The sequence below is a fragment of the Vanacampus margaritifer genome, chromosome 4 (assembly GCF_051991255.1).
Source record: "Vanacampus margaritifer isolate UIUO_Vmar chromosome 4, RoL_Vmar_1.0, whole genome shotgun sequence".
NCBI classification, from domain to species: Eukaryota; Metazoa; Chordata; class Actinopteri; order Syngnathiformes; family Syngnathidae; genus Vanacampus; species Vanacampus margaritifer.
Window position 1 is genome coordinate 28,459,566 of NC_135435.1, and position 25,596 is coordinate 28,485,161.

A 25,596-nucleotide genomic window follows, 5' to 3' on the forward strand; every position below is an offset into this window, starting at 1 on the left:
TCTCCCCGTCAGTGTGTGACGTTAACGGTGGCAGGATGTTGAGAGCTGAAGTGGAAGTTGAACAACATTTGGGTGTTGCTCACCTTTGCAACTGCTGCACAAGAGGGTCTGATTCACAGCCTTTTTCCTCCCCTCACCCCGTTTAGCTAAAGGTAAATATTGTCTGATAGAAAGACCACATTTGGTCAGTTTTATTTTTTTCACCATTTGTTTTTGCCACTCAAAATATTTGAGGGAACCTCTGCCAGGTTCTGTTATCTTTAATGCTCATTATGCTAATACTACCAGTAGCGTGAATAACCTTAATTGAACTATTTAATGAATGCCAGTAAGATGGAGACAAAGCCGCGGAGCCCTTCCCTACAAAATGCGGAAGAAGGTCTAATCTGTCCGAAACTGGTTTCACTCTTGGCCATCTACTCACATGGGGCGGGGCGGCTCTGCCTCCCCCATGTGACAATGTGTGGCCCAAATACTGGTTTCAACTAGATATTTTTGCTCGAGTGCAGATAGATAGAAAGATGCCGAACCAGCTCAAGTTAACGATCTAATTATTAACTCATTCACTGCCATTGACGGCTATAGACGTCAAAAAGTCATTTGAACTATTTCTATTAGTTGAACATTTTTTTCCACTTTTGTTAACAAGAGTATGAAAACCTAGAATTTTTTTTATTGTACATTTAGAACAGATATCAAATTTGCGATTAATCGTGAGTTAACTCGTGACGTCATGCAATTGATTACAATTAAAAAATGTAATCGCCTGACACCCCTAATTTTTAATAATTTTTGAAATCGCGTCAGGCGATTAAAATTTTTAATTGTCATTAATTGCATGACTTCAATAGTTAACTCACGATTAATCACAAATTTTATATCTGTTCTAAATGTACAATAAAAAAATATAGTTTTTCACACTCTTGTTAACAAAAGTGGGGAAAAAAAAATTTAACTACTAGAAATAGTTTGAATGAATTTTTGACGTCTATAGCGGTCAATGGCAGTCAAGTTAAGTTAAGAGTCCTAATCTAATTTAATACATCGCCGAGGAGCAGCGAGCGTTTGGGACAATGCACATTTATCAACATTTTACAATGTAAATATGCCCAAGTTAGCTCAGTGAAGCTAGTTTTCATCAGCCTAAAATGAGAAGCATTCAAATCACATGTCAATTTGCAACCGTTTTTCTGTCCTCTCAGTTGCAGCAAATTTCAACCAATGTTAAGAGATTTGCGATTCTCAGCCAGGTTCTCGTTGCTTTGGGCTTGGAAGTCAGCTCGAGATGTTGCGGGGCTGTCCCCGGGGTTCAGTGGACACACTTCTGCAACATTGCTTGGACCTCGGAGCACACCAGGTTGGTGGTCCCTCTTCTTTAAAAACCTTGTTCCGACTAAGGGGATCACAGTCTTCGGGTCGATTCAGGGGTTCTGGAGAGGAAGTTCCGTCGGGAAGTCGAATCTCAAGACGACTCGTCATTTCATGAGGTCAGCCATATTTTCTGAGGGAATATTGGTGAGGGTGCCTGTCAGCCAAGAGTGATGATGATGATGATGATGATGATGATGATGTCGATGTCGCGGGGCCTCTGGGTGACCTCCAGCACTGAATCACTAGTTTGCAGGCGCCTCGGATGGCTGCGGCTGCTTATCACCCACGCGACAGTGGGCGTCAACCATTAATTATACACGCATGCGTAATTAACATGCGCTATGATTCACCAAAGATATCGACTAGTTAAAAAACGGACATTTTATAAATAATCCTAAAGAAATGTTTTGCAACAATTAAAAAAAAAAAAAGAAGAAAATAAGGCATTGCGACGTGAACCGTTTGTGAGATGTGCGGATGAGTGTGTTAAGGCCACAAATCAATTACAATTATTCCCAGTTGACAATGTAATTAAAGTCAAGGCTAATACAGCGGTTCCAGTCTCTTATCTGGAACGGAGGCAGATTTGGAAGGAGCGCCGCGTGCATATTAAAAGTCTTGCAGCCACTGCATCATCGAACGTGTATATGGGAGGGAAATAAACCCATGCAAAAAAAGTCGCAATTTCTAAACCGATTTTTCGTTTCATAAAGCGACGGGGTGCAAACTTGAGTGCTCTTTTGACGTTTCTGTAAAAAGAAAAAAAAAGGATTGTCGAAGTTGTTTCAAAAGGCACAAATTTTGTTGCTCTCTGGATGCGCATTGAATTGTTGATTTTTAATCAGTATCAACATCCTTGCCGGATGACTCAAATAGTTTAATTTAACTTCAAATCGGAACTATTTGCATGAGCCTGGTTGACTAATTGACCATCTTTTATAAACCAGTGACTAAAGTCACGATCGGTGTCGATTAAATGGCGATTATGTCGATTATTCCTCCCCCCCCTTGTCATTAGTTTGCTTCATGTGGTCGCTAGGCAACGGTGCACGGGTGCAAGTGTATTTTAGCTGAGACGCAAGGCGCTAAAATTGAACGAATAAGTAAGTCACGTGTTGAGGGAGGTTGTATGACGATTATTTAAAAAAAAAAAAATCCAGAGGGAAGAAAAAAAATCATTCAATCCATAAAAAGTATTTCCCCCCTTTTAAACGAAGCCTTGGAGAGTCCATACGCAATGCAGCATTCAAGGATCTAACATCTACTTTTCCTCGTCACAGCCTCACGGGCAGGCTCCACTTTTTTTCCACAAGATTGATTTAAGAAACTACCCCACCCCTTTTGTGCAAGACTTGTACACTTTACAAGCTTTATAGAGACCCCCAAAGTTGACCAACGTTTCTGTTCACACAGAACGGGGGCTGCAGTGTGTGTTTAAAAACATTGCAACGTTCACAAGTGATCCTCATAAGGCGTCCCTGTACGTTTTTTTTTTGTTTTTTTTTAAATCCTATTGCCACATGCTGGGTGCTTGCACGTGCAATAGTAGAGTGCATGTGACACGTGTTAAAACGCACGCGCCCGGCGTCTACGTAACGTAACTGTGTGCGTAACACCAACGCGTCAAATCCACGCGCGTACACGCACGTCTTCTCACCCCCGCGTGTTCCTTAAAAAAAAAAAAAAAAACTTCCAATCCACGAGGCCAAATGATTTATCAAAGTGCTATTATCAAGAAAATGTCCCGCCAAGGGCACCTTGCTCTGCACTGACGCACGGAACCCGAGCAAGAAAATCGGTGCGCGCGCTGCTTTGGCGCGCACACGAGCAAGTCAGCTCGCTCTTAGCACTCCGTCGTCATTTGCACCCGCAACACTTTGAGCCTGTTTGGAGAACTCCGCGGAATGGTAAGTGCTCACAAACACCCATTTGAACCTGCTTGCGTACTGTTTCAAATTCTTTTTCAACACTTTTGTCACATCGCTGTTGGACTATATGTGCTTCTTCTTTTTTTTTTTTTTTGGCGCTGTCGGTGGTGCTGAAATGCAGCATGCACTTGGACTTGACTTCACTGCACAGCTCCACGCACATTTATGATTCGTAATTTCGTGGCATTATTAGTTTAAGTCATAAGGTCCGAATAAAAAACAGTTTTAGTCCATGTTTTTACGAAACTCATTTACCCCCCCAGACCTCTTCAGGGGCTTCATTTCCTGGTAGTCATTTAATTGTGCGCCCCAGGTCAAACCGCAGTAATGCCGGTGGTCGTGCACGCTTGCCCGGGAGAGCCAAGCCGCAGAGACCCGCAGCAGCTTGTCTATTGCCCATTAAAAAAAAAAAAAAAAAAAAAAATCTTGGATGCGCCCGCGTGTGTGGGTGAATGACATGAGGGGTAAATGGGCCGTAAAATTAAAGAATCCTGCAGAACGACAGAAGAGGGGGGTTTAGCAAAGCAACCCCCTCCCGCGAACACACAGCCGTGAGCTGTGAGTAGAGAATGCGACCCCAAAACGTGGCAGAAAGGCACTTTTCGCCCCGTTTCCACCCCCCAAAACAAAGTCTTCCACTTCCTCCACTTGTGCCCCACTTTGTCGTGATCATCCCTCACTTCCATGTTCCAGGACGAGCAGACAAACATGGCCACGAAACAACCGGTGGGCCACAACCCCCCGCAGCAGCCGGACGGAACTGCGGGATTTACAGCCAACAAACCCGAAGTCGCCCCCCTTCAGCCGGCCACTCCTCAGCACAACCACCCGGCGCCGCAGCCGCAGCCGCCGCCGGCCCCGTGCAACGAGAGCCAAACATTTTGTCCCACGGAAAATATACCGGACGCCAATAAAGCATACGGGACGTTCAAAAACAACCCGCCTGGCGCCCCGGCGCCGATGACGGTCAATTCGGCCTTTGGTGGGAAGGAAACGCCGATTTCGTCATGCTTTGATGGGGCGCAGCACGCGGAGCAGAACAACACCGCTTCCAATTGGAAGCCTTTGAGTCAGACCACCGTCGTGATGGGCGTCGATGGCAACATGTCTGTTCAAGCCGGATCCCTCACGCGAGTAAGTCCGCTGAAAAAAAAAAAAACGCTTACTTGCTTCGTTATTGTGATATTTGAATTATTTTGTCAGTACAACTCGTAACTGTGTATTCTAAATACAGGCCTATTATTCAACAAACTAACTCGAGTTTTAATCTCTCGTTAGACTTTTGGAAATTGTGACTGCAGAATGTTTGTTTGCATCCCGATGTTGTGTCATATGCGAGACGGTTTTTTTTGGGAGGGAATTGTTGATCTCGCGATATTTCTCGTCCTACTACCGTCTCGGCTTATTTATTGTTTAAAGTGAAAGTTTTCATGTTCTTTGTGTTTTGATAAAAAAAATTCTGTATTGGCACAAATTTGTGGACTGCAATAAACCGCAGATGTGTTTATTTGTTAAAAAAAAAACAAGGACTTTTGCCCCCAATGAAGATACTTTTGAAAATGATCTCGTCGGTTTCTCCTCTCAGGCTGAAGGCGATGACGACGAGGGAGGGGATGAGAACAAGGCCAGGGGAAATTGGTCCAATAAACTGGATTTTATTCTCTCCATGGTTGGATATGCCGTGGGACTGGGGAACGTGTGGAGGTTTCCTTATCTTGCTTTCCAGAACGGTGGAGGTAAGAGGGCTGTCGAGTTTGACACTATGGAAGAAGTAATAAAATTGCTCCCTGCATGCTTTCTCCCAACCCCAAAACGAAACTTCTACACGGGCCCAAAACTGCACAAATGTTTTGTAAAAAAAAAAAAATAAAAAAATCAACGTAATAATAATAATATATGTTTATATGATATTTTTATCATGGGCCTGCATATCGGCCTATATCATTTTGTGGAACCAGTTTTATTTAACTTTAAACCAATGTGTTGAAAATGACATTTTAAACTGTAGAAATATTCCCTAGCAAATATTATTATTAATAATAATGGTAGTATTATTGTTTTTATTAATATTTGCAATTTTCTGTACCTTGAGCAGATCTCTCATTACCATTTTTGTAGCCTACATCAATTTTCATTATCATTATTATTATTTATTGCAATTTTCTGCAGCCTGCGTCTGTATTCCCCTTCCAGGTGCATTTTTGATCCCTTACCTGACAATGTTGGGGATTGCCGGCATCCCCATCTTTTTGATGGAAGTGTCCCTGGGCCAGTTTGCCAGCCAGGGCCCCGTGTCGGTGTGGAAGTGCATCCCGGCCCTTCAAGGTACACTGGCCCTTGCAATCAACTGGAACGCCATTCACTAAAGTCTCCACTTTTCCTTAAGAGTAATTGATATATTTCGTCTCATTTATTTATTTTAGGTTGCGGGATTGCCATGTTGATAATATCTGTCTTGATAGCCATTTACTATAATATTATTATGTGCTGGACACTGTACTACCTGTTCGCTTCGTTGAAGGGCTCACTGCCATGGGCTAACTGTAGGAATGCGTGGAACACGGTGGATTGTAAGGACAAAGACATGCTGCTATTAGGTAAGACACACGGACACGCAATCCACAGCACGCGTACACGCGCACGCACATACACACACAGTGCACAATGCGCAATGCGTCACGATTCTCTGTGACCTGTGCGGTGGTTTCCATTCAACAACTCAATAGCCTGTACTTTAAATTCTCGGTAGAGTTTTAATTAAATAGGCAGAAAACCTCAATGTCACCATATGCATGGATATAATATTAATGTATTGTTTAATACTTTTTTTTTTTAGACCACTTTAACTTCCTTTACAAAGAGCTTTCCTAATTTAATTAGTTTGATATTTAAAAAAAGCATGCAAATAAAAACGTGAAATATGTTGTGGCTGTGGTCAAATGTGAAGTCATGTGATTGAAAACATTACGCGTCGAATTCGTATCGAAATTTAACGAATTTCTCGAGATATTTGCCTCTTGAGATTGTGTGAGTTCAGCACAAAAAACTGCTTGCTTGACATATTTACTGTACTGAGCTGCTGCTGCAGTGCTGCAGTGTGCGCAGCGCTGACCTCTTCTGGCTGTTAGCAGAACTACATGCTCTGGCAACCTTTCTCTAAAACCTGGGATCCTAAACATTAAAACGCTGTTCTTAATATATGTCCTTTATGACGACAACGTCTTTCTAAAATATTAATTTTAATTATTATGACAAGGCCGCTTTACTTGTTTTTTTCCATCCAGCGTAAACTTTTGAACATCATTGTTGTCTGTTGTGTCGTCGTTGATTCTCGTGTTTCGTCTTCTCAGTGTTGCTGCTGTTCCTGTTTATAAACCTTAACTTCTATTTAGATTTTTAAGCCCGGTCATCTGCGAAATTTGAGGACAAAAATGCGTTTTATTAGTATACATGTGTATATATATATATATATATATATATATATATATATATATATATATATATATATATATATATATATATATATATATTTACAAATTCGAGTAAGAAGTACAAACAGACGGTATGGTTGTGACGCCACCAATTCCACCAATCGGGAAAAAGACGTGAGCCACGTGATTATTTACTATTAAAAAAAATAGTCATATAACTTTATTGAACAATTTTCCATTTCAATTTAACTACTTACTCCGAAAGCTTCCTGATCACACGTGATTGCCAAGGATGGAAACAGGTGCATGATTCGACAGAGAAAAAATTATCTTGAGGTTAAGAACGTTTTTTTTGGCCAATATATGATCTTCCCAGCGTAAGTTTTCTCTGAGGTGTAGGAGGGAAACATTAGCTGATTATTGAACTTGGGTAGCAGAATGACTGACGACGCTGAAGAGAAGACCAAAGTATGTTTGAATGCTAGCGCAGGTGCCAAACTCTGTACTCAGCTTTTATATTTAACGTTTTCTTAAGTCAGAAAGTTTACATATTAGATGGAAGTACAGTACTGTACATTTGTCATGAGACACAACCAGCGTTTCATGGGCCACAAGTTTTAACCGGACAAATATGCAACATGTCTTCCGGGTCGTTGAGATAGAGATACAACTTTGACACGGGTGATATGGAATTTCACTTTATTTTAGTTAATCAATAATAATAAAGAAATCAATAATATAATAAAAAGAATTATAGTAATAATGTATTTATTTTATTTAATGAACCTTCTTTTTGAAGCATATCACATGGTGTGGCCTCTGTTTTTTTAATTTTTGACGATGCAGCAAAAAATGTTACAAACATACCGGTCTCTGCTTATCCTAGATTGTCACTGTTTTCAAACGGGAGTAAAAAGTACGTGGCTTGACATTGTCTTGCTGATATAAACAGGGACTTCACTGAAAAAGATGTTGCTTGAAAGCCTGTATGTAGTTTTCAGCATTAAAGTTACCGATGTTATGGGCGCCAACACAAGCCATAACCATTAGATGCTGACTTTGGGAACTTTGCCTTGATAACAATCCGTATGGTCCTCTTCCACATTGGCTTGGAGGACACAGCGGCCATGATTTCCCCAAAAATGATTTAAAATGTGGACTCGTCAGACCACAGCACACTTTTCAACATTTTAGTTTAATTACATTGTACACAACATCTTAACTTCATTGGAATTTGGGTTTTCTACTTTTTATGTCTTTTTTGCACTTTTTTTTTTTTAAAGTCCAGTAAAGTTTGGGAAACATTGATGTAATCTGCTGAACTCATTCACTGCCATTGACAGCTATAAGCGTCAAAAATTCATTTGAACTATTTCTATTAGTTTAACATTTTTTTTTCCATTTTTAACAAGAGTATGAAAACCTAGAAATTAATCGTGAGTTAATTAGTGAAGCCATGTGATTAATTACGATTATGAATTTTAATCGCCTGATGCCCCTAATTTTTAAAAACAATCTTAAGATTTTTTTTTTTTTAAATTTTTAATAATTTTTTGTTTTTAAAGAAAAGATTATTAAAACTAAAAAATTGTAATCGTAATTATTCGCATGACTTCACTAGTTAACTCGCGGTTAATCACAAATATTATTTCTGTTCTAACACAATAAAAAAAACCTTTTCATATGCTTGTTAACAAAAGTGGGAAAAAATGTGAAACTAATAGAAATAATTCAAATGAATTTTTGACATCTATAGCCGTCAATGGCAGTGAATGAGTTAATCTTCCTTTCTATTAATCAAACTGAAGCATTTGCTTTGTTCTCTAAACAGACTCCTGCATCTTGCGGGAGCGGAACTTCACCACGATCAAGAATTCGTCTTTTTGTCTGTCTGCCAATACTATTGGAAACCTGAGCAAATTATTAAACATGACTGTGGACGGCGGAAAGACGTATGTCAGCCCCAGTGAGGAGTACTTCAAGTGAGTGAAGCTTCTAGCTGGTGAGAAAAAATAATCTACGTAAAATGTATGTTTTATCACATGCGTCCTTTTTTTAGGCTCTCATGTGAACATATCACACATTTTTCTGTCCTACTGGATGCCCAGATTTATTTGCTCTTGTATCCTTTATGAACTCACTTAATAATTGGGTTATCTCATTTAGCTATTTGTAATGGGAGCATTATTTTTCTTGTTTTATCATCGAAATGGAAATGTTGGGGCTGGCGGGTTTTATTTTGTAATCTTTGAACATGAAACCAATGGTGTCACCTTTTGAGGTGTGATGTTTTTGTTTTGAGCAAATCAATGCTAACGTATAGCAACAAAGAGTGAACAGTGTTGACAGTGCCGTGTTGTTGTGCGCTGCGGTTTGATGACTCCTCGTGCAGGTACAACGTGCTGCACATCTCCAAAGGCATTGAATATCCGGGAGACATTCGCTGGCCTCTGGCAGGCTGTCTGTTTCTGGCCTGGGTCATTGTCTACGCCTCTTTGGCCAAGGGAATCAAGACGTCGGGAAAGGTAACTGCTGTTGTTGTTTGTACTTGTTAACTACAGAGAAAAACGACGACATAAGCTTCCGCAGAGGAACTGTTTTGAAAGAAAAGCAAAAAAAAAATAGAAAAAACATGTCCCCACTTTGCCTCAATTACATCACACGTCGGTAGGTTTAAAAAGAAAGTTGCCTGTCGTTATAAAGGTTAAAATGAACACTTAAAAAAAAAAAAAAAAGAAGCTCTGAGCCCGGCTAATTAGCAAAAGAGATAATCATGATATTTAAAATTCGACCATAATACAATATGTAGGATTTTATGAGCTAAAAAGTGGGGAACCGTTTTAAAAATGTCTAAATAGGTAAACGAATCCCTCATCTAAATGGGTTGATAGTTGTAATCGGGAGTTGGGAGTCTGTTCCTACAATCAAGTCTTGTAGCATACTGCCCCCTTGTGGAAAATATGATGCCTCGCATCCTCTCAAAACGATCCTGAGAGGAATAAATGTCCTGACTTGTTACACAGTTTGCTGTCATTCTCGGCACATTCAGGATTTTAACTGAGATATTTTTTGCTATTTAAAAAAGAAATAAATCTGATTTGAATTCCTTCAAGCATAATTCAATATATGCTCTGCTGTGTATACTTTACTCACTCAAAGTTAGGGATATGTCCCCACCCCCTTTTTTTTTTAAATTATTATTTTTTAGATAATTTTACCACAAACCTACCAAATAAAACTTATATGATATATATTCATTAGTCTAATAAAGCCTATTTATTTGAAATACATAATCTTCAGGTTTATGTATTTAGTATTGATAAAGTATAACTACTTCAAAAAATTCAATTCAATTTAATCCTAAAAACGTAAAAATGTTTTTTAAAAAAAGAGGGAAATATTGACACAAGTGTTTTTCACAGCAGTATATTTATTGTGTATAGGTAACCTGATTAGTATACAATTCAAACAATATACTTAATGTACGTACTTTAAATAAATACTCTCATTATTATTAATTTAGAGTAGTTATACTTTATTAATACTAAATACATAAACCTAAGGATTATGCATTTCAATTAAATATGCTTTATTAGACTAATGAATATGTATCATATAAGGTTTATTTAGTAGGTTTGTTTTAAAATTATCAAAAAAAAAAGTACTTGGGAATTTGTTATGTAAAAAAAACCCATAAATCTTAAGTTAGACTTGAAATATTTCTGTGAGTGTGATGAATATGTACTTTTTTTATTTTTAATTAAATGCCATTTTTAATTAAACCTGAAAATGTGTTTGCGGATTACCAAACAACTGTTTTGATTTTTTACATTTAGCCAGAACAGCAAGTTGCACAACAATAAAATTTTGAACAGCTGGAAATGTGTATTCAATTTTTACTAATCTTTTTATTTTTAAGAAAAGATTATAAAAGGCGATTACCCTTTTTAATCGTAATTAATCGCATGACTTCACTAGTTAACTCACGATTAATCAGAAATCTGGTCTAAATCAAAAATCATTTCTAGGTTTTCATACTCTTGTTAACAAAAATGGGAAAAAATGTGAAACTTATAGAAATAGTTCAAATGAATTTTTGCCGTCTATAGCCGTCAGTGGCAGTGAATGAGTTAATTAACATCATGCTAGGAGTATTATTTGTTTTGCCGCAGCCAGACAGTATACTGTATTTAACTGTATCTGAATCTTCCAACCGTCTTGCTCTTCCTGTCTTCTTTTGAAAGGTGGTGTATTTCACAGCCACGTTTCCCTACGTGGTGCTGGTGATCCTGTTGATCCGAGGCGTGACCCTCCCCGGGGCCGCTGACGGCATCCTCTACTTCATCACACCAAAGTGGGAGAAACTCATGGATGGAAAGGTGACCCCCTCCTCCCCCCACTCCACCTCACTCAATTTATGAAATATTTTACCCGCCATTTTCTCCCAACTTTGATTCTCCTTCCTGCTCCTAATGTGGAGTGTCTCATCCATTAGGTTTGGAAAGACGCGGCCACGCAGATCTTTTTCTCGCTGTCTGCTGCTTGGGGAGGCCTGATCACGCTCTCCTCCTACAATAAGTTCCACAATAACTGCTACAGGTAAACACACAAAAGGTAAACCATGCTTCTGGCAAATGACTTCAAAACTGTCACCGATGCATTTGTTAGGATGGCCGAAGCCTTCATTTTGATAACATGTTGAAAAAGCACAAATATCCTCGTTAGGATGATGCACTTTTGTGTTTTTGCGTCTTGAGTTGTGCATGTGTTCATATATGTTGCCATGATTTTTTTTTTTACTAAATAAAAGCGTCGTCACGTGTCAAAAGTCCATATTCATTGTTCAGATGATGTTCATTCTTTTTGTCTGCCTTTAGAGGGCGCTCTTGTATCTGCATGTGTGTATATGGTGCTGACTTGCTTGTAATTTTTTCACATTTCTAATTCCCCCCCCCACACACTTTTTTGTCTTCCAAATATAGATTTTATTAACTGTATTTTTTTTCAGACAGAGAAGCAGAACCATGCCAAATTGAAATATGTGTTTGTCTCTTCTTTCTTTGACCTGCAGGGACACCATAATCGTGTCGTGTACAAACAGTGCCACCAGCATATTTGCTGGCTTCGTCATCTTTTCTGTCATTGGTTTCATGGCACATGAGTTGGACGTGCCCATTGATAAGGTGGCGGATGAAGGTATGAACTCAAGCCAGCATGTGATTGCAGCACCTTGGCTGACACTAACTCACTGCAACAAAGCTGGACAACGATCTGGGTTTTGCAATTTCATACTGTAAATGTGTGTGTGTGTGTGAATGTAGGTCCAGGCATAGCATTTGTGGTGTATCCAGAGGCTCTGACCAGACTCCCCCTGTCTCCATTCTGGGCTATCATCTTCTTTCTTATGCTCCTGACTCTCGGCCTGGATACCATGGTAACCGTTAGCTCTTCTGTATGTTTATTTCCATGCATGCGTTTGAGTCTGCCAATAATAACACGGATGAGGTGAGAAGATTTCCCCAACAAAAGCATATTTGAGGCTTTTTGATATGTAACATAGTGGCTCCTGTTCTTATCTATCTAGCTGTCTATCTGTCTGTCTGTCTGTCTGTCTATCATACACTAGCTAGCTTCTATATAGCTACAAAGGGAACTGTCTATCTGTCTGGGGAGCTAGCTAGCTAGCCATATTAGTATTTATTTACTGTATCTATGTGTCTGTCTGATTGCGCCAGTTAGCATCTATTTAGCTACATAGCAAGCTGTCAGTCTACCTGTCTGCTAGCTAGTGACATTATTTCTATCTATCTATCTATCTATCTATCTATCTATCTATCTATCTATCTATCTATCTATCTATCTATCTATCTATCTATCTATCTATCTATCTATCTATCTATCTATCTATCTATCTATCTATCTATCGATCGATCGATCGATCGTACACTAGCTAGCATCTATATAGCTACAGAGGGAGCTGTCTGTCTGGAGAGCTAGCTAGCTAGCTAGCCATATTAGTATCTATTTACTGTATGTGTCTGTCTGTCTGATTGCACCAGTTAGCATCTATTTAGCTACATAGCAAGCTTTCAGTCTACCTGTCTGAGAACTAGCTAGATAGCTACATTATTTCTTTCTGTCTCTGTCTGTCGGTCTATCATTATATGGTTCTACCTATCGTTCTTTCTATTAGCCTAACTATCTGACTTATGCCAGTCATGCTCACATGGAGCCAAAGAAGAGTCTGTTGAGCGTGCCCCCCCGAAAAACAGATATACAAACGCTTTTGTTTGTTTTGTTTTGAGTGTGTGTGTGCTTTCGTCTACCCGTCTTTACCAGCTGAATGTTTAACAGTCACCATCTTGGAGCCAAAGTGATTACTGCCGCACGCATTGACCCAATTAGCATAATTGGCCATTGATGCCGCCCGTTGGGACAGATTTTGGATGAAGCGCTCTGCAGTCCTCCAAATAGCAGGAGGGTGGTTGTGTGATTGGGCTGAAAGAAACTCAAGTTGTGGGAAGAATTTAAGCTAGTAAAACACACGTCAGAGTTATTGACTACAGTAACAAAAACATTGTTTTCATTTGTTGGTTGTTTTCAGAAATGTAGAGCTAATCTGAATCATACTGTCAAATCACGAAAGGCAACATTTCTCACAGCTTCACATGTTGCGCAAAGAAGAAAAGAGGACATTGCAGCACACAAATCAACAGGAAGAGCAAATGATGTTTCTTTGTTTAGACGGTGGCGGCGGCTCGAAGGAAGCCGAGAAAACGATTTGGCTCAAATCAACTTTAGACGTTGATAGGAAATTAGTTTTGGGAGCTCAGGAGAGAGGCCGGAGGAAGTGGATAGATCGGTGCTAAAGGGTTGCTCCTTTTTATTATTATTATTTTTATTTTTTAAACACGCATGCACACACACGTTGAGCACAGAGCCACCACGGTCGTCTGCATGTTTTGTCTATTCATCGTCTTTTCTCCTTGGGCGCCAAAGACTTTTTATCATCCTGTAGTAATATTTTCAACTCTTGATAGCATCCACCTGCTGGCGCTAAACCCTTCGCATTGATTGTTATTATTATTTTTAGATCTGTTCCTGCTCAAGATTGGGATAAGTACATATTTTTGCTTCATTTAACAGATAAATGCGAACACGGTGAAAATACATCAGAAGCTGTCAGCGATGCAGCGTGCGTTTACTGAGAAGTCGCCCTCGGCTTGCGTTTGAGGCTTCCTTCCCAAACATCGCCGCCATGTTTTGCTCTTTCCTTTCTCAGTTTGCAACCATTGAGACCATTGTGACTTCTGTGTCGGACGAGTTCCCCAAATACTTGAGGAAGCACAAGCCGGTCTTCACTCTGGTCTGCTGCGCCTCCTTCTTCATCCTGGGATTTCCCATGATCACCGAGGTATCGTGCGCATGCCATCGAAAAGTGTTTTACGCGAGCCCTGTCGTATGTATGAGACGGTGTTGGTCATGTATTTGTGTGTGTGTGTGTGTGTGTGTGATAGAATGGCATGTACATGCTGCAGTTGGTGGACACGTACGCCGCCTCCTACTCCTTGGTCATCATCGCCATCTTTGAACTGGTGGGGATTTCTTACCTCTATGGTGAGTAGTACAGTCATTCTCGCACTGAACTTTTTAGTTTTTCCTCCTCGTTTTCTGGCATCATGAAAGGTCATGCTTTTTAAAAGGTCATGATTGGGTTTAATAAAAGTGAGCAAAGTTGACGTGGGCAAGTTGGGGGGGGGGTAATGTCAGCGTTAACTACACATTTGTAGTCTTTCGGTTTCTTTCTTGTAGCAGGAAGCTAACGGTTTTATTTGGCAGGATATGCTGAAGTGAGGACATTTTAAACTTTTTAGTCGATGTCTAAAATGTCAGACCCAAAAAAAAAAAGAGAAAAAAAAAAAATAATAAAAAATAAATAAATAAAATGTCAGACCACATGACTGTGAAGTTATTGCATGTATTGTGTGGTGTACTCGAGGTCATAATAGTTTTGGGAATTTTTTGGTTAATTTTAATTAGTTTTCAGAGCTCTTTTGTTAGTTTTTATTAGTTTTAGTTTTCTTTCCAAAAATGCTTAGGTTAGTTAAGTTAAAAAAAAAAAAAGTTTTAGTATTAGTGTTGTTGTTGTTTTTTTCCTGGCATTTCTTGTGTGCAAGAAAGAACATGACAGTAAAAAACAACCATCCACAATCCAAATGCAGGTACCGTATAACAGTCCACATATAGTTTAAATTACAATAACTGCAGTACCAGGTACTAAACGGCTAAACTAGGATGGTCTCGCATTCCTTCTCTTGTTTGCCAAGTTACCAACTTTTGCCAAGTGGATTTGTAGCCTAAATTCCTATTGTGTAAATATATATATATATATATATATTTTTTTTTAGTCACCTAGGAGTGATGCAATCTGGTAGTGTTTTTTTAATTTTTTTTTTTAAATTGGCTGCTGCCAGATGACCATTGATTCTTGGCGACACACAGTAAAACTCCCAAACGAGCTGACCTTACTTTTTCAGGCTGACGGCCGTGCTGTTATACTGAAATAAATACGATTGGAGTCAACCCCAAATACTCTTCATTGCCCAAAAAAAAGAAGATGCAAATCAAACATTTGTGCGATAATTTTAATTAGTTTTATAAATGTAAAACATAGTTTCAGTTAGTGTTTTTTTTTTTTTAAAGCTTTTTCTTTTATTTTTGTTCGTGAAAATGTTTTTTTTCAATTTTCGCTGGTGATGCGTTCCAAGGATAAATAATAATTAGAATTTCCGCAAAGTAGAGGTGGACTTATTATTATTATTATTATTTGGGAGGGGTTTACACCTCTTTTAAGCCATTATAACGCATTCCGTGCCTTGGCCCAGCTATGTGTTGACGATGCACGAGGCGTTGTGATTGTAAATATTGAGCAGGTTTAACAACGCCGGCCCGTTTTTCGAGCACATCTGGAGTCTTATAGTCGGCTGGCCGCTTATCATACATTGATTTACACAAATAGATTTCTGTCTTTGTTCTTAAAACCCGGTTCCCGTCTCTCTCAATTCAAGTTGACAGAGTTGTTTATCGTTTTGTTCTCCATCGCCCGTTCTTCGTTATCACACGAAGACCACATACCACAAGTTAATTGTTCAGGATAATAATGAAGAGATATCTTGACGATGTGGCCTTTGACCCTAAGTGAGGAAGAGGCCAATTGTATGTTCTGTATGTGTGTACATCTTTGTCTTTTAGCGTATGGGCATCTCTCATCGAAGGTTCTCGTTAAAGAAAGTGAAACTAAATGTTTATTTACAATCAGCACTTGGTTGGTCCTGATTCTTGTGGAGTGTTGTTCTAATGTTGGCCACTAGATGTCTCTGTTGTCAAGCCAAATTTGCATGAACGCACAGGGCATATGAAACTGTTCACCTGCACTTTGCCTGGCCATCAGATAGCATGATGTCACATTGACTGCCTCTTTATGCCACTCAGCGTCATTTGTCAGACAGGAATGAGGAATGAAGCCACCTGCGCCATCCTGACAATGATGATACTCCCTGGCTTGGAATCTGTCGTCTCGTTTGAGAGACCTTTTAAACTCCGGTTTGGTGACTTTGTGCAATTTCTACTCTTTTTTTTTTTCATTTATTCATTTTCCTCCCTATGCAGGGCTGCAAAGGTTTTGCGAGGATATTGAAATGATGATTGGTTTCCAGCCCAATCGCTTCTGGAGACTTTGCTGGGCCTTTGTGACACCAACCATTCTGACGGTGAAGCGCGCGCTCACACACACACACACACACACACACACACAGCTTAAAAGTGTCCATTTTATTGCCTTTCAAGTTCCAATTTCCCTGTAACGCCAGAATGCAAAACGACTTATTTTACAAGTCTAAATTGTTTTTTGACAGCAGGTTTAAAGTAGGGGGACATCACTGTGGTGTATTTTTATGTTATCGTTTAAAATAGCCGCACAGTTATCTTTGTCAAATTTGTCAAAATGCTAATTTTGCAGCACTTTTATATAACCTAGCTTGAATCCATCCATTTATTTGCCCATGTTGTTCCACTCGGGCTTTTCAAGGTCATGGCCGAGCTAGAAACTAGCCAATATTTTCCTTTTTAATTAAATGTGAATAGTGCACTTGAGTACGAGCTCCATTTCACCTCAGTGGGGAAAATGCCATTTTAATGTGTTCAATTGCATGCTACCTGGCAGATTGTGTCCAATGCCACAGCTTGCCTTCCTTTCAATGTTGGCCACCAGACAGAATATATATTAGTAATTGTGCTGAAATTCGCTGTAGCACCAAAGCAGCGCTGACGATGACAAATGGCGCCACAGTCGGCTGGCTGGTCGTCATGCAGTTCCCATGAGAGATCCCGTTTTCTCGGGGAGCTCATCGATTCGCACTAATTTATTTCTGTCTTTGTTCTTACTGCCCATTTCCCCAACTTCTTCAATTCCAGTCGAAAAGGCCTGTTTATAGTTATTTTGCACACATTTTTATGTCATCTGTCCTTGTTTTTATAGAATAACGGGCATAGTGTGAGTCAAGTCATTAATTACACTTTGCAGTGCCTTTTCTTCAACTGGAGTTAGCCCAACACAATTGTAACAGAGGCAGGACAGTAGCTTAATGCTGAGCGCTCACATCTCTTGCCCTCTTGATTAAAAATAAATAAATGTACCGTATGTATTAGAGCCTCGATGACAATTTCAGGCAGAAAAAAAAAATACCAATTACAGATTATCGGCCAATTAATTAAAAAAAAAAATGCATAAAATAGATTTCCTTTTTTGGTCTCTTTTGTTTCCCAATCATAACATTGCTATTGAATAAAAACAATTGAAATTTTCTAGAATCTTTTTTTCCCCCATTTGTTCATTTAATACATATTTTGTGTAAAATACACAATACTAAAAATAACTAAAGACAATGAAATATCTCTTGGCAGATCAAAATACATAGTTGTACAACTTTTTTCCAAGGAATACGGTAAAGTGAAAATAATTCAACTCAATACAGCAGCACTTCAAGTAACATTTAGAAATTGTGACCATTTATTCAGTTTAGGCAACACAAGTTTGTCATCTTGTTATTTAGTTAATTTAATTCAACTGTAGTTTCTCAATCTGGACACCGGGTGGCACCCACGCCATGACAAACGAAAACTCCTGAAGAAGAAATCCCGACATCATGTTGGATATTGTAGCACTGTTTGCTAAACTGTAAATTAAGTAAAAAAAAAAAAAAGAAATACAAGACTGATTGTTTAGAATACAACACAGATCAAAGTGTCCGGTAAAAGTCTCAGACAGACCCTCAGCCATTGTGAATCTCTTTTGGAGCCATCGAATGCTTTGATCTGAAGCGAGATGCTAATGGTAACGTCAACGCTAATCCTGAATAGATCAACAGCTTTATGCGTCATGGTGTGCTCTCCACCAGTCTTTCATATTGTTATGTGACTTTATGCTATTCCTGGTACAAGAATTCAAGCAGCTCAGCTTTGTTTGATAGCTCGCAAGAAACAGTGATGCCGGTAATGTGTTACTTATTTTTTTTAAAGACACTCTTCATTTTTGTGTGCCTTATGTTGATTTGTTGATCCATGCAGGGCATCTTGATTCTGAGTCTTTCTCAGTGGAGCGTTATGACATACGAGGACTACACCTACCCCACCTGGTCGATGGTGATGGGCTGGCTAATGGTTATCTGCTCCGTCATCTGGATCCCCATCATGTTTGTCATCAAGATGTACCTCGCTCCCGGCACCTTAATTGAGGTAATCACTGTTGGCAAATCAGCAATCTGATCCTCATCAGCATCAGAAAAACATGCTGGCAGCTGAGTATTCACGTACACTTTCTTTTGTCTAAAGGTCCCGTTTAATTACTGTTGAATATATAATTAGATTTTCTCTCCAACCTCTGTTTCTCAACCAGAAGAGCTTGTTCAAGGGTGAATCGGTTACATCATAAAACCTTTATTAACTTTACATATGGTTTTAAATATTTTCAACAGCATTTTTTAAAAACAAAACAAAAAAGATTAATTTTTATTTACAATGCTCTACTGCTGTAAGCAAGGGCAGACTACCCCAAGGGCAACAAATATTCATCACCGGTCACCGTGCACCCACCCCCGGCGATGAAAGTAGTAAATCGGTGGATGTCGGTCGCAGTCACACTCTATCGACGAATAGGAGAGATTATTCGCACTAAATATATTTTACACATGTCTGTGATTTTCCCATTTATACTCATTCAAACCCAAAAACGTATAAATACGAGTAAAAACAAAACAAAAACGTTTACTCCCCAAAACGTATTTATACTTTTTTGTTTTTTTTAAATATATTTTTTTATGCTAGAGCATACAGAAGGCTTTTGATGCAGCTTCTGACCTGAAGAAGTCGCTTAAAGCATTGGTAGTTGTTACGAAAAACGGCCAGCAGGCAGCAGCAGAGTATAAGAGATCAGCCAGGGTCATGTTGCAACAAGCTCTTTTTCCTCAGTGTTTTCAAAAGGTTTGAGAATAATGATGAAACTTAACTATATTCTAATGCTAATTGCTGCAAAACGGATATAAATATACCGTTTTTCCTGATGAAAGAAGAGACCCTAATCTTTCTCTTGGAAGGTTCCATGTTTTGATAGCAATAGAACACAATATTGTGTGGGCCTTGCAAAATCAGTCCAAATCCAGTAAAACAGCCGAGAGCAAAGGGGGTTGCTTCATTGAAAATGGCTGCTGAGCGAATGAGTTAATGTTATGTGTGCATTTGTCATGACTTATCATTTGTAAATATTCAATATTGCGTGTGAATAGTTAAATATGTATTTGTGGATCAGCGGTCACGCTCATCTATTTTTGCTATTTATCCACGTGCCTAAAAGCACATCCCTCTTCCGACCACTAGGGGCAGTGTTGCCGACTCCATTGAACAGAACAGAAGTCATCTCCCATTTTTTTTCCGGAAAAATTGGAAATTGAAAACCAGAAATCTGATCTATTGTGTTTATCGAACACAAGTCGGGAAACAATACAACCGTGATTTGGTTCCTTTGAGCTCGCATTGCCGCGACACGGAATTCGTTCTTCTTCTATCTCTTCGGCTGCTGCAGTGGCGTATTTGGCATAGGTTTGTGGAGCTGAAATACATCTGAAAGTCACGGCTATATTTTGTGTGAATGATTTTTGAGACAAATCTCTCCTCATATGGGAAGTGGGCTGCCTTTAATTTACGTTCTCCGCTCCTTCTATTATTATTAAATGGTAAGAATGGAAAAGCCTGAGCCGCATCTCTAATAGGGACGAGGCTGACACGCAGGGTGGGGGTGTGCAGCTCCAGTTGTAAATTTCTGCAGATATTTGGGGGATGGTGGTGGTGAATATTTGCCCCTCCCGCCCCCGAGTGGCTCAATTTTTCTCCATAATTGAACATATATCAGGTTAATTGGCACACAAGTTCTCGCCAACACAAGCAGGCATCGTCATCATCATCTTTTGTGAGCAGGAATAACGCGGGCAACCTCGTGTCTCTCCCCCTGCAGCGCCTGAAACTGGTTTGCACGCCTCAGCCCGACTGGGGTCCCTTCCTGATGAAGCACCGCGGAGAGCGTTACAAGAACATGATCGACCCGCTGGGAACCAACTCGCTCGGCCTCAAACTGCCCCCTACGGACTTCCAGCTCAGTTCCTTTTAGTAACAGCAGCCTCTGGAGAGCTCTAACCTTGGGCTGGGGTGTCAGAAAGAAGAACCCTTATCTCACCCCCCACCCCCACCCCCCTCCCACTTTGTGATTCATCACCCTCTCCGTTTCTCTTCTCTCTCTTCTTCCCTATTCACTCTTCTCAGGGAGGAGGGCCGCCCAGGTGGAATCATCTCTGCTTTGTTCTCAGCTGATAAGTCTATCAACCCCCCCCCCCCCCCAACTCATGACGACGACTGATTTCACCACAACCTTCGTGGGAACTCTTGATTCTTTGTGACCTATTGTCATTAACGGACAGAGCTGCAATCTGCAATACCTTAGCTGCTCCCTATGGAGTCATTCGTCTGTGGCTGTGTGTGTGTGTGTGTGTGTGTGTGGCTGTATGTGTGTGTGTGTGTGTGTGTGTGCGCTTGCAACCATATTTATGTGGGCAAAATAATGAATTCAGCACAAGCAAGACAGGAAAAAAAAATCATGAGTGACAGACTGGTTTGAAAAAATTGGCCAGGATCCGTTTTTTTTTTTTTTTTCCCCTCCCCAACACCATGTATGCTAATATATTGGCTATATACGGCTGCCCCTTAATATTTACAAAAGCAACAATATGCGGTTCTTTTAATTTGACTTTGTACGTCAGCAGTGTGTATTCATAGTAGCCGCTGCTTTGTGGAGATTAGGAAATCAGGAATTTGCGCCTCCATCGCGGTCGCCGTTTTTAGCCGATGTTTGTCGGTGACCACGAGGACTCTTTGTGGGAGTCTACGACAACATACTGTATTTATCTGATCTCTATATATACGCAAGTCATGCCAATCTGCCCTTTAGTTCATGTTAAAGAAGCCATTGAACCTTTTTGAAGCTCTACAACTCCAGCCTGATAAGTCACTCTGTGCATCTATTTAGTGTATTTATTGCAGTAGGCTATTGTATGTGTTGTGAATTTAATTGCCATTTGTGAAAACATCACAACGTGAATTGTATTAATAGGCTCACTCACAAAAGAGGACGAAATATCTATAGCTATCGATCTCTAGATATATATTGATTAGTGGTTCTTAACCTTGTTAGCGATACTGAACCCCGCCGGCTTCCTCTGCATTTCAGAGCGATCCTCCCGTTTCAAAATGGTCGTTAGCATCTGCCGTTAGCATCTGCCACACACCAAACGACAAACGGCCCACTTGAACAACGATTGATGATTGATAATAACTGACCAACGCCATAAAGAAGACTTTTGACGGTACAAACAGACTTAGCAGCTGCTAAGTTGCTAGCGTACCTAAAAAAACACTCTTGCGTCAAACTGCTAACTTTGATGACATTTTGACCACACGTAAAGGGGAAATAAATCCGGATTGTACAAACTTGTAAAGCCTTTCCACGTTATCAGCGCCGCCAACAACAACCCCAAAACCTTCCAACGCGTCCACCTCGCGCATGTACGTACATCACGTCCTTTTCAGTGTTCTTGGGCGGAAAGTTGACGGATAAATGCTAGCTTTCGCCCTCCACACCATTCGCGCTGCACCAATAATTTCCTGCCACCAGGGGGGGCGTGCTCAGAGAAAGTCACGTGACGACAGGATCTCTATTTACTGAATCCTTCATCTTAAAATGAAACCCAGGGTCGGCAGATGCCATGAAAACAGTAAAAGCCTGAGGAACGCCATACATTCCGTCGACATAGTATTAAGGGGATTACGCTAATCAAGAAATCACATAACGTACCATCGCAACAGCTACGAGTCGGCTACTGAGCGCACCAAAGTTCCTGCACTTTGACCTCCGCCCAACACTTTAGACCGGCTCAACAAACTCCTGGAGTTCAATCGAATCCAGGTTAAGAACCACTGATATAAAAATTTAAAAAATATATAAATAGTTATTACATCTATAAAATGTGCTCTATCTGTAGCTTCCAGCAGAAGAGCGAGCTAGCTTGACAAGATTGGATGTGTGCGTGTTTTTGTACAAAGTGTAGGTTTTGTGTGTTGTCACGCCCCACGACGCTTGGCGAAGCCGTTAACATGTGGCAGAAAAAAAGGCTTCTCACTTCCTGGATGTGATTTTGTCTGTTACATGAGATAGCTCCGGAGACCTCTTTGCCATTTCAGACGAATGCTTCTCGCTTCGCTGTATGTCCTCTCGAAAACAGGGTCTCAGGTATTCAAAATCCCATCACATGACTCTTGCTAGTTGGAGGGAGGGTGGGATTTGATGGAACAGCCTCACGGGAGCGTTTTCCCTCAATATTTATTACAGATCTAAAGCAATGGAAAACATTTCCGCCGTGGTCGCCGTAGCACACTGTTGACTCGCGTCAAAATCCCGTCTGGTTGCCGGGCGCGTTTGGGCCGCTGGCAGATTATTGCAAGTAGGCATGTTTCTCTTTTCTGGGAACAAATTATAAGCTATACAGAGTTGATGTAAATGTAGCGTATACATGTAGCTGATAAGGCTCACTTTGTAGTCTCTTTAAATGCAACATGACAGAAAGTGTTTGAAATGGCGGGCTAGCTTGCTAACCCTGCGGGCGAAAGCAATTCTGAGGCTGTTGGTGGATTTGTGGTTGAGCGTTCAGCAGGTTTCGGCGGATCGCAATAATTGTTGCTCAGAGATGTGAAAGTCCCTGATTCTCAAAGCCATGCCTACTCGTGTGAATTTAGAACACATTTTATTGAGATTGTGAATCCGAAACAATGCGCGCACTGGTAGCTAGCTAGCTAACTGGTAAATAGCTAGCTTAACTAGACAATAGCTTGCTTACTCCAGAGTGTTGCTTTTATCGAGCGCTCGTGTATTTAGCTTGAGTCATGCAAATGTGACGTGTGTATCGCCCGTGTGAGCGTGTTTGCCTTAGTGTTAGTTTTTTTTCTGTACTCGACGATCAATCAGATGTTTGCCGGGCAGTCGGACTGTGGGAGTTTAGGGTGAGCGGATTTTCAAAATTAAAAACGGGACATTACAATTTTGCTGGAAATAATTGTCGCCAGGGACTTTTTATGAAACATTGAATCACTCGTGGTTGTTTAAGCTAATGCTAAACGCTATCTTGGTTGACAGTTCAACAGCGCTAAACAAGTCAATGCGCTCACCGTTATCGAACCTTTTTTGCTCCGTCCCGGCGGATATGAGAAGCTGACCTTGTTGACCTTGCCAGGAAAGCTCGGCATTGGGTCTGATCGGCGAACATGGATTCGGGAAGTGGTTCTTGTTCCGGTGTGACGAAAACATGCCTGTTAGCGATTAGGGTTTAGTTAGTGAAATTAGTTACGATGTGATTGACATAAAGTAAACAATTGGCTTGCTAACAAAAAAAAAAAAAAAGGTCATAACAAAACAAACGGGCCGCCGTGAAGTGGCACGTTTGCTCACCCTGTGCAGGAATACCCGAACCCATTCCCAAAATGGCCGAAAGCCTGCAACTCTAAACTAAATGGGTTTAAGGATAACCAACCGCAAAGTTGATCTTGGGGATGTAGTGGATTTAAAAAACCTTTGTGTGCCCTAAACTGTATTATAATGGGGTTAAAGGGCAACAATAATAACCGTGTCCTTGTGTTTCACGTCCTCTGCTTTTGTTTCGAGGTGTGTGGGGGGGGGGGGGGGGCTAAAAATCCATACGACACTAAAAAGCTTGCATGCGCAGTTTGTGTTGCTCAACTCGGTGTCCATTTCTAGTGACTTCTTCCTCAACTCCGTATGTTTATGTCGATGCATGAAACGTGAGCTTTCCGTTCACGCGAGAGGATGAAGAAACAAAAACGTCATTTCATCATTTGAACTCATAAATAACTTTGCCTGCAAGTCAACTTTTGGCAGTAACCAAAGAAGAAAAAATCGAAATGTAAAGAAGAAGAAGAAGAAGAAGAAAAAAAAAAGATGCTGTGATTTGTGTGTAGGAGGTTTAGCTACTGCCATACATGTTCCATGCAGTATATCTTGGTGTTTGCCAATACGTTACAAAACATCTTCAGGTAACCATTGGCCTTATAGATGTCTTCTACTCGTACAAAATATAGGATGTATTTCAGATAGATCACCACAGAAAAGCTTCTTGTCCGTCTCATATGGTATCGGTATTCCTATTGTTATGTATTTATGTGTCCGTTTGGCACTTTGCTGTGTGACCTATGACGGCATAGGTTAAATTTCTAATTACTTGAGTAATGTCATACATTTTTGTGTGTTCTCTGCGAGGCACAGCTGCCTATGGATTATAGATATGTGCCTCCGACATGACATCATTTGATTTAGGAATAGTAGATATATATATATATGAAAATATAAAGATATATGTTTTAGAGTTGGTGTAAGATATTAAAAGAATCTAATATAAAATATATATGTGAAATGCATTTATTTTCACTTGTCATCGATCTTTGAGGCCCTACCTCCAATTTTGTATTTATGTACAAAAATGCAATTGGATAATAGTATCTTTGCCAATAATATATCGCTATTATACCATGAAATGTATACTCTATGATCAATAAACGTTATTTTCCTTCTTGCCTATTTGCTTGTTTCGAACGATGCCAACTCGAATAAAGACACGCCTGATCTGGAGCTGTCGTCTTAACGGCACATCTGAAGTCTTCGCCACTGGATGAGAACAAAAGCATTCTGGGAAATCCTGATCAAAGACAAAGATGAAACGTGTCAACACTCCCGCAGGCGAGTTAAGTATTTGTGCCGCTTCCATGCTTGACTGTTGCCCAAAACTTGCGTTTTTAGGTCAAAACCTTACAGCAAGCCTGCGCTGAACGATTCCAATAACGGCGCTTGTCATACCAAAATGCGTTGAAATTGTTTCGTTGGGTTACACCGGAAACAATTAAAACCTGTTTCCTGAAACTGAGCCATGATTGTTTTTTTTTATCTGAGCAACTGTCATGTCGTTTTCAGTCGACAGCAAGAGGCAAAATGGCCGCCCCACCCGGCACTTGTCTGTATTCATGTAAACTGCAGTAAAATAGTTGCCCTTTTGCCAAATATTGGATCACCATTTATATTGCTTACATGGCCAAACAGTGGGCACCATTTTGGGATTCATATCCAAGGCAACCTGACCACGAGTAAATGTAACGTGTGCGCGAGATGAAGGGGGAAAGAAATGTCACCACTAGGGGTCAGCGTT

General features: G+C 40.2%; 1 protein-coding gene across 3 annotated transcripts; it reads left to right on the plus strand.

Moving 5' to 3' along the window:
• Positions 1-16: 16 nt before the first annotated feature.
• Positions 17-24,974, plus strand: slc6a5 (solute carrier family 6 member 5). Of its 3 annotated transcripts, none has more exons than XR_013293779.1 (17): positions 17-152; positions 1,247-1,357; positions 3,993-4,433; positions 4,885-5,035; positions 5,493-5,624; positions 5,723-5,896; positions 8,562-8,712; positions 9,123-9,255; positions 10,975-11,109; positions 11,226-11,329; positions 11,802-11,926; positions 12,052-12,164; positions 14,013-14,144; positions 14,248-14,347; positions 16,223-16,333; positions 16,400-16,500; positions 18,356-18,391. XR_013293779.1 is itself a non-coding variant. In XM_077562995.1 (17 exons), the coding sequence occupies exons 2-17, from the start codon at positions 1,286-1,288 to the stop codon at positions 20,445-20,447; spliced, it is 2,385 nt and encodes a 794-aa protein (XP_077419121.1). In that variant the 5' UTR covers positions 17-152; positions 1,247-1,285; the 3' UTR covers positions 20,448-24,974. The 3 variants fall into 3 exon arrangements, 2 of the variants coding, with proteins under 2 accessions (XP_077419121.1, XP_077419122.1); XM_077562995.1 differs by lacking the exon at positions 16,223-16,333 and adding an exon at positions 20,295-24,974 and having other exon boundaries at positions 18,356-18,523; XM_077562996.1 differs by lacking the exons at positions 17-152; positions 1,247-1,357; positions 16,223-16,333 and adding exons at positions 3,120-3,278; positions 20,295-24,974 and having other exon boundaries at positions 18,356-18,523.
• Positions 24,975-25,596: the final 622 nt, after the last annotated feature.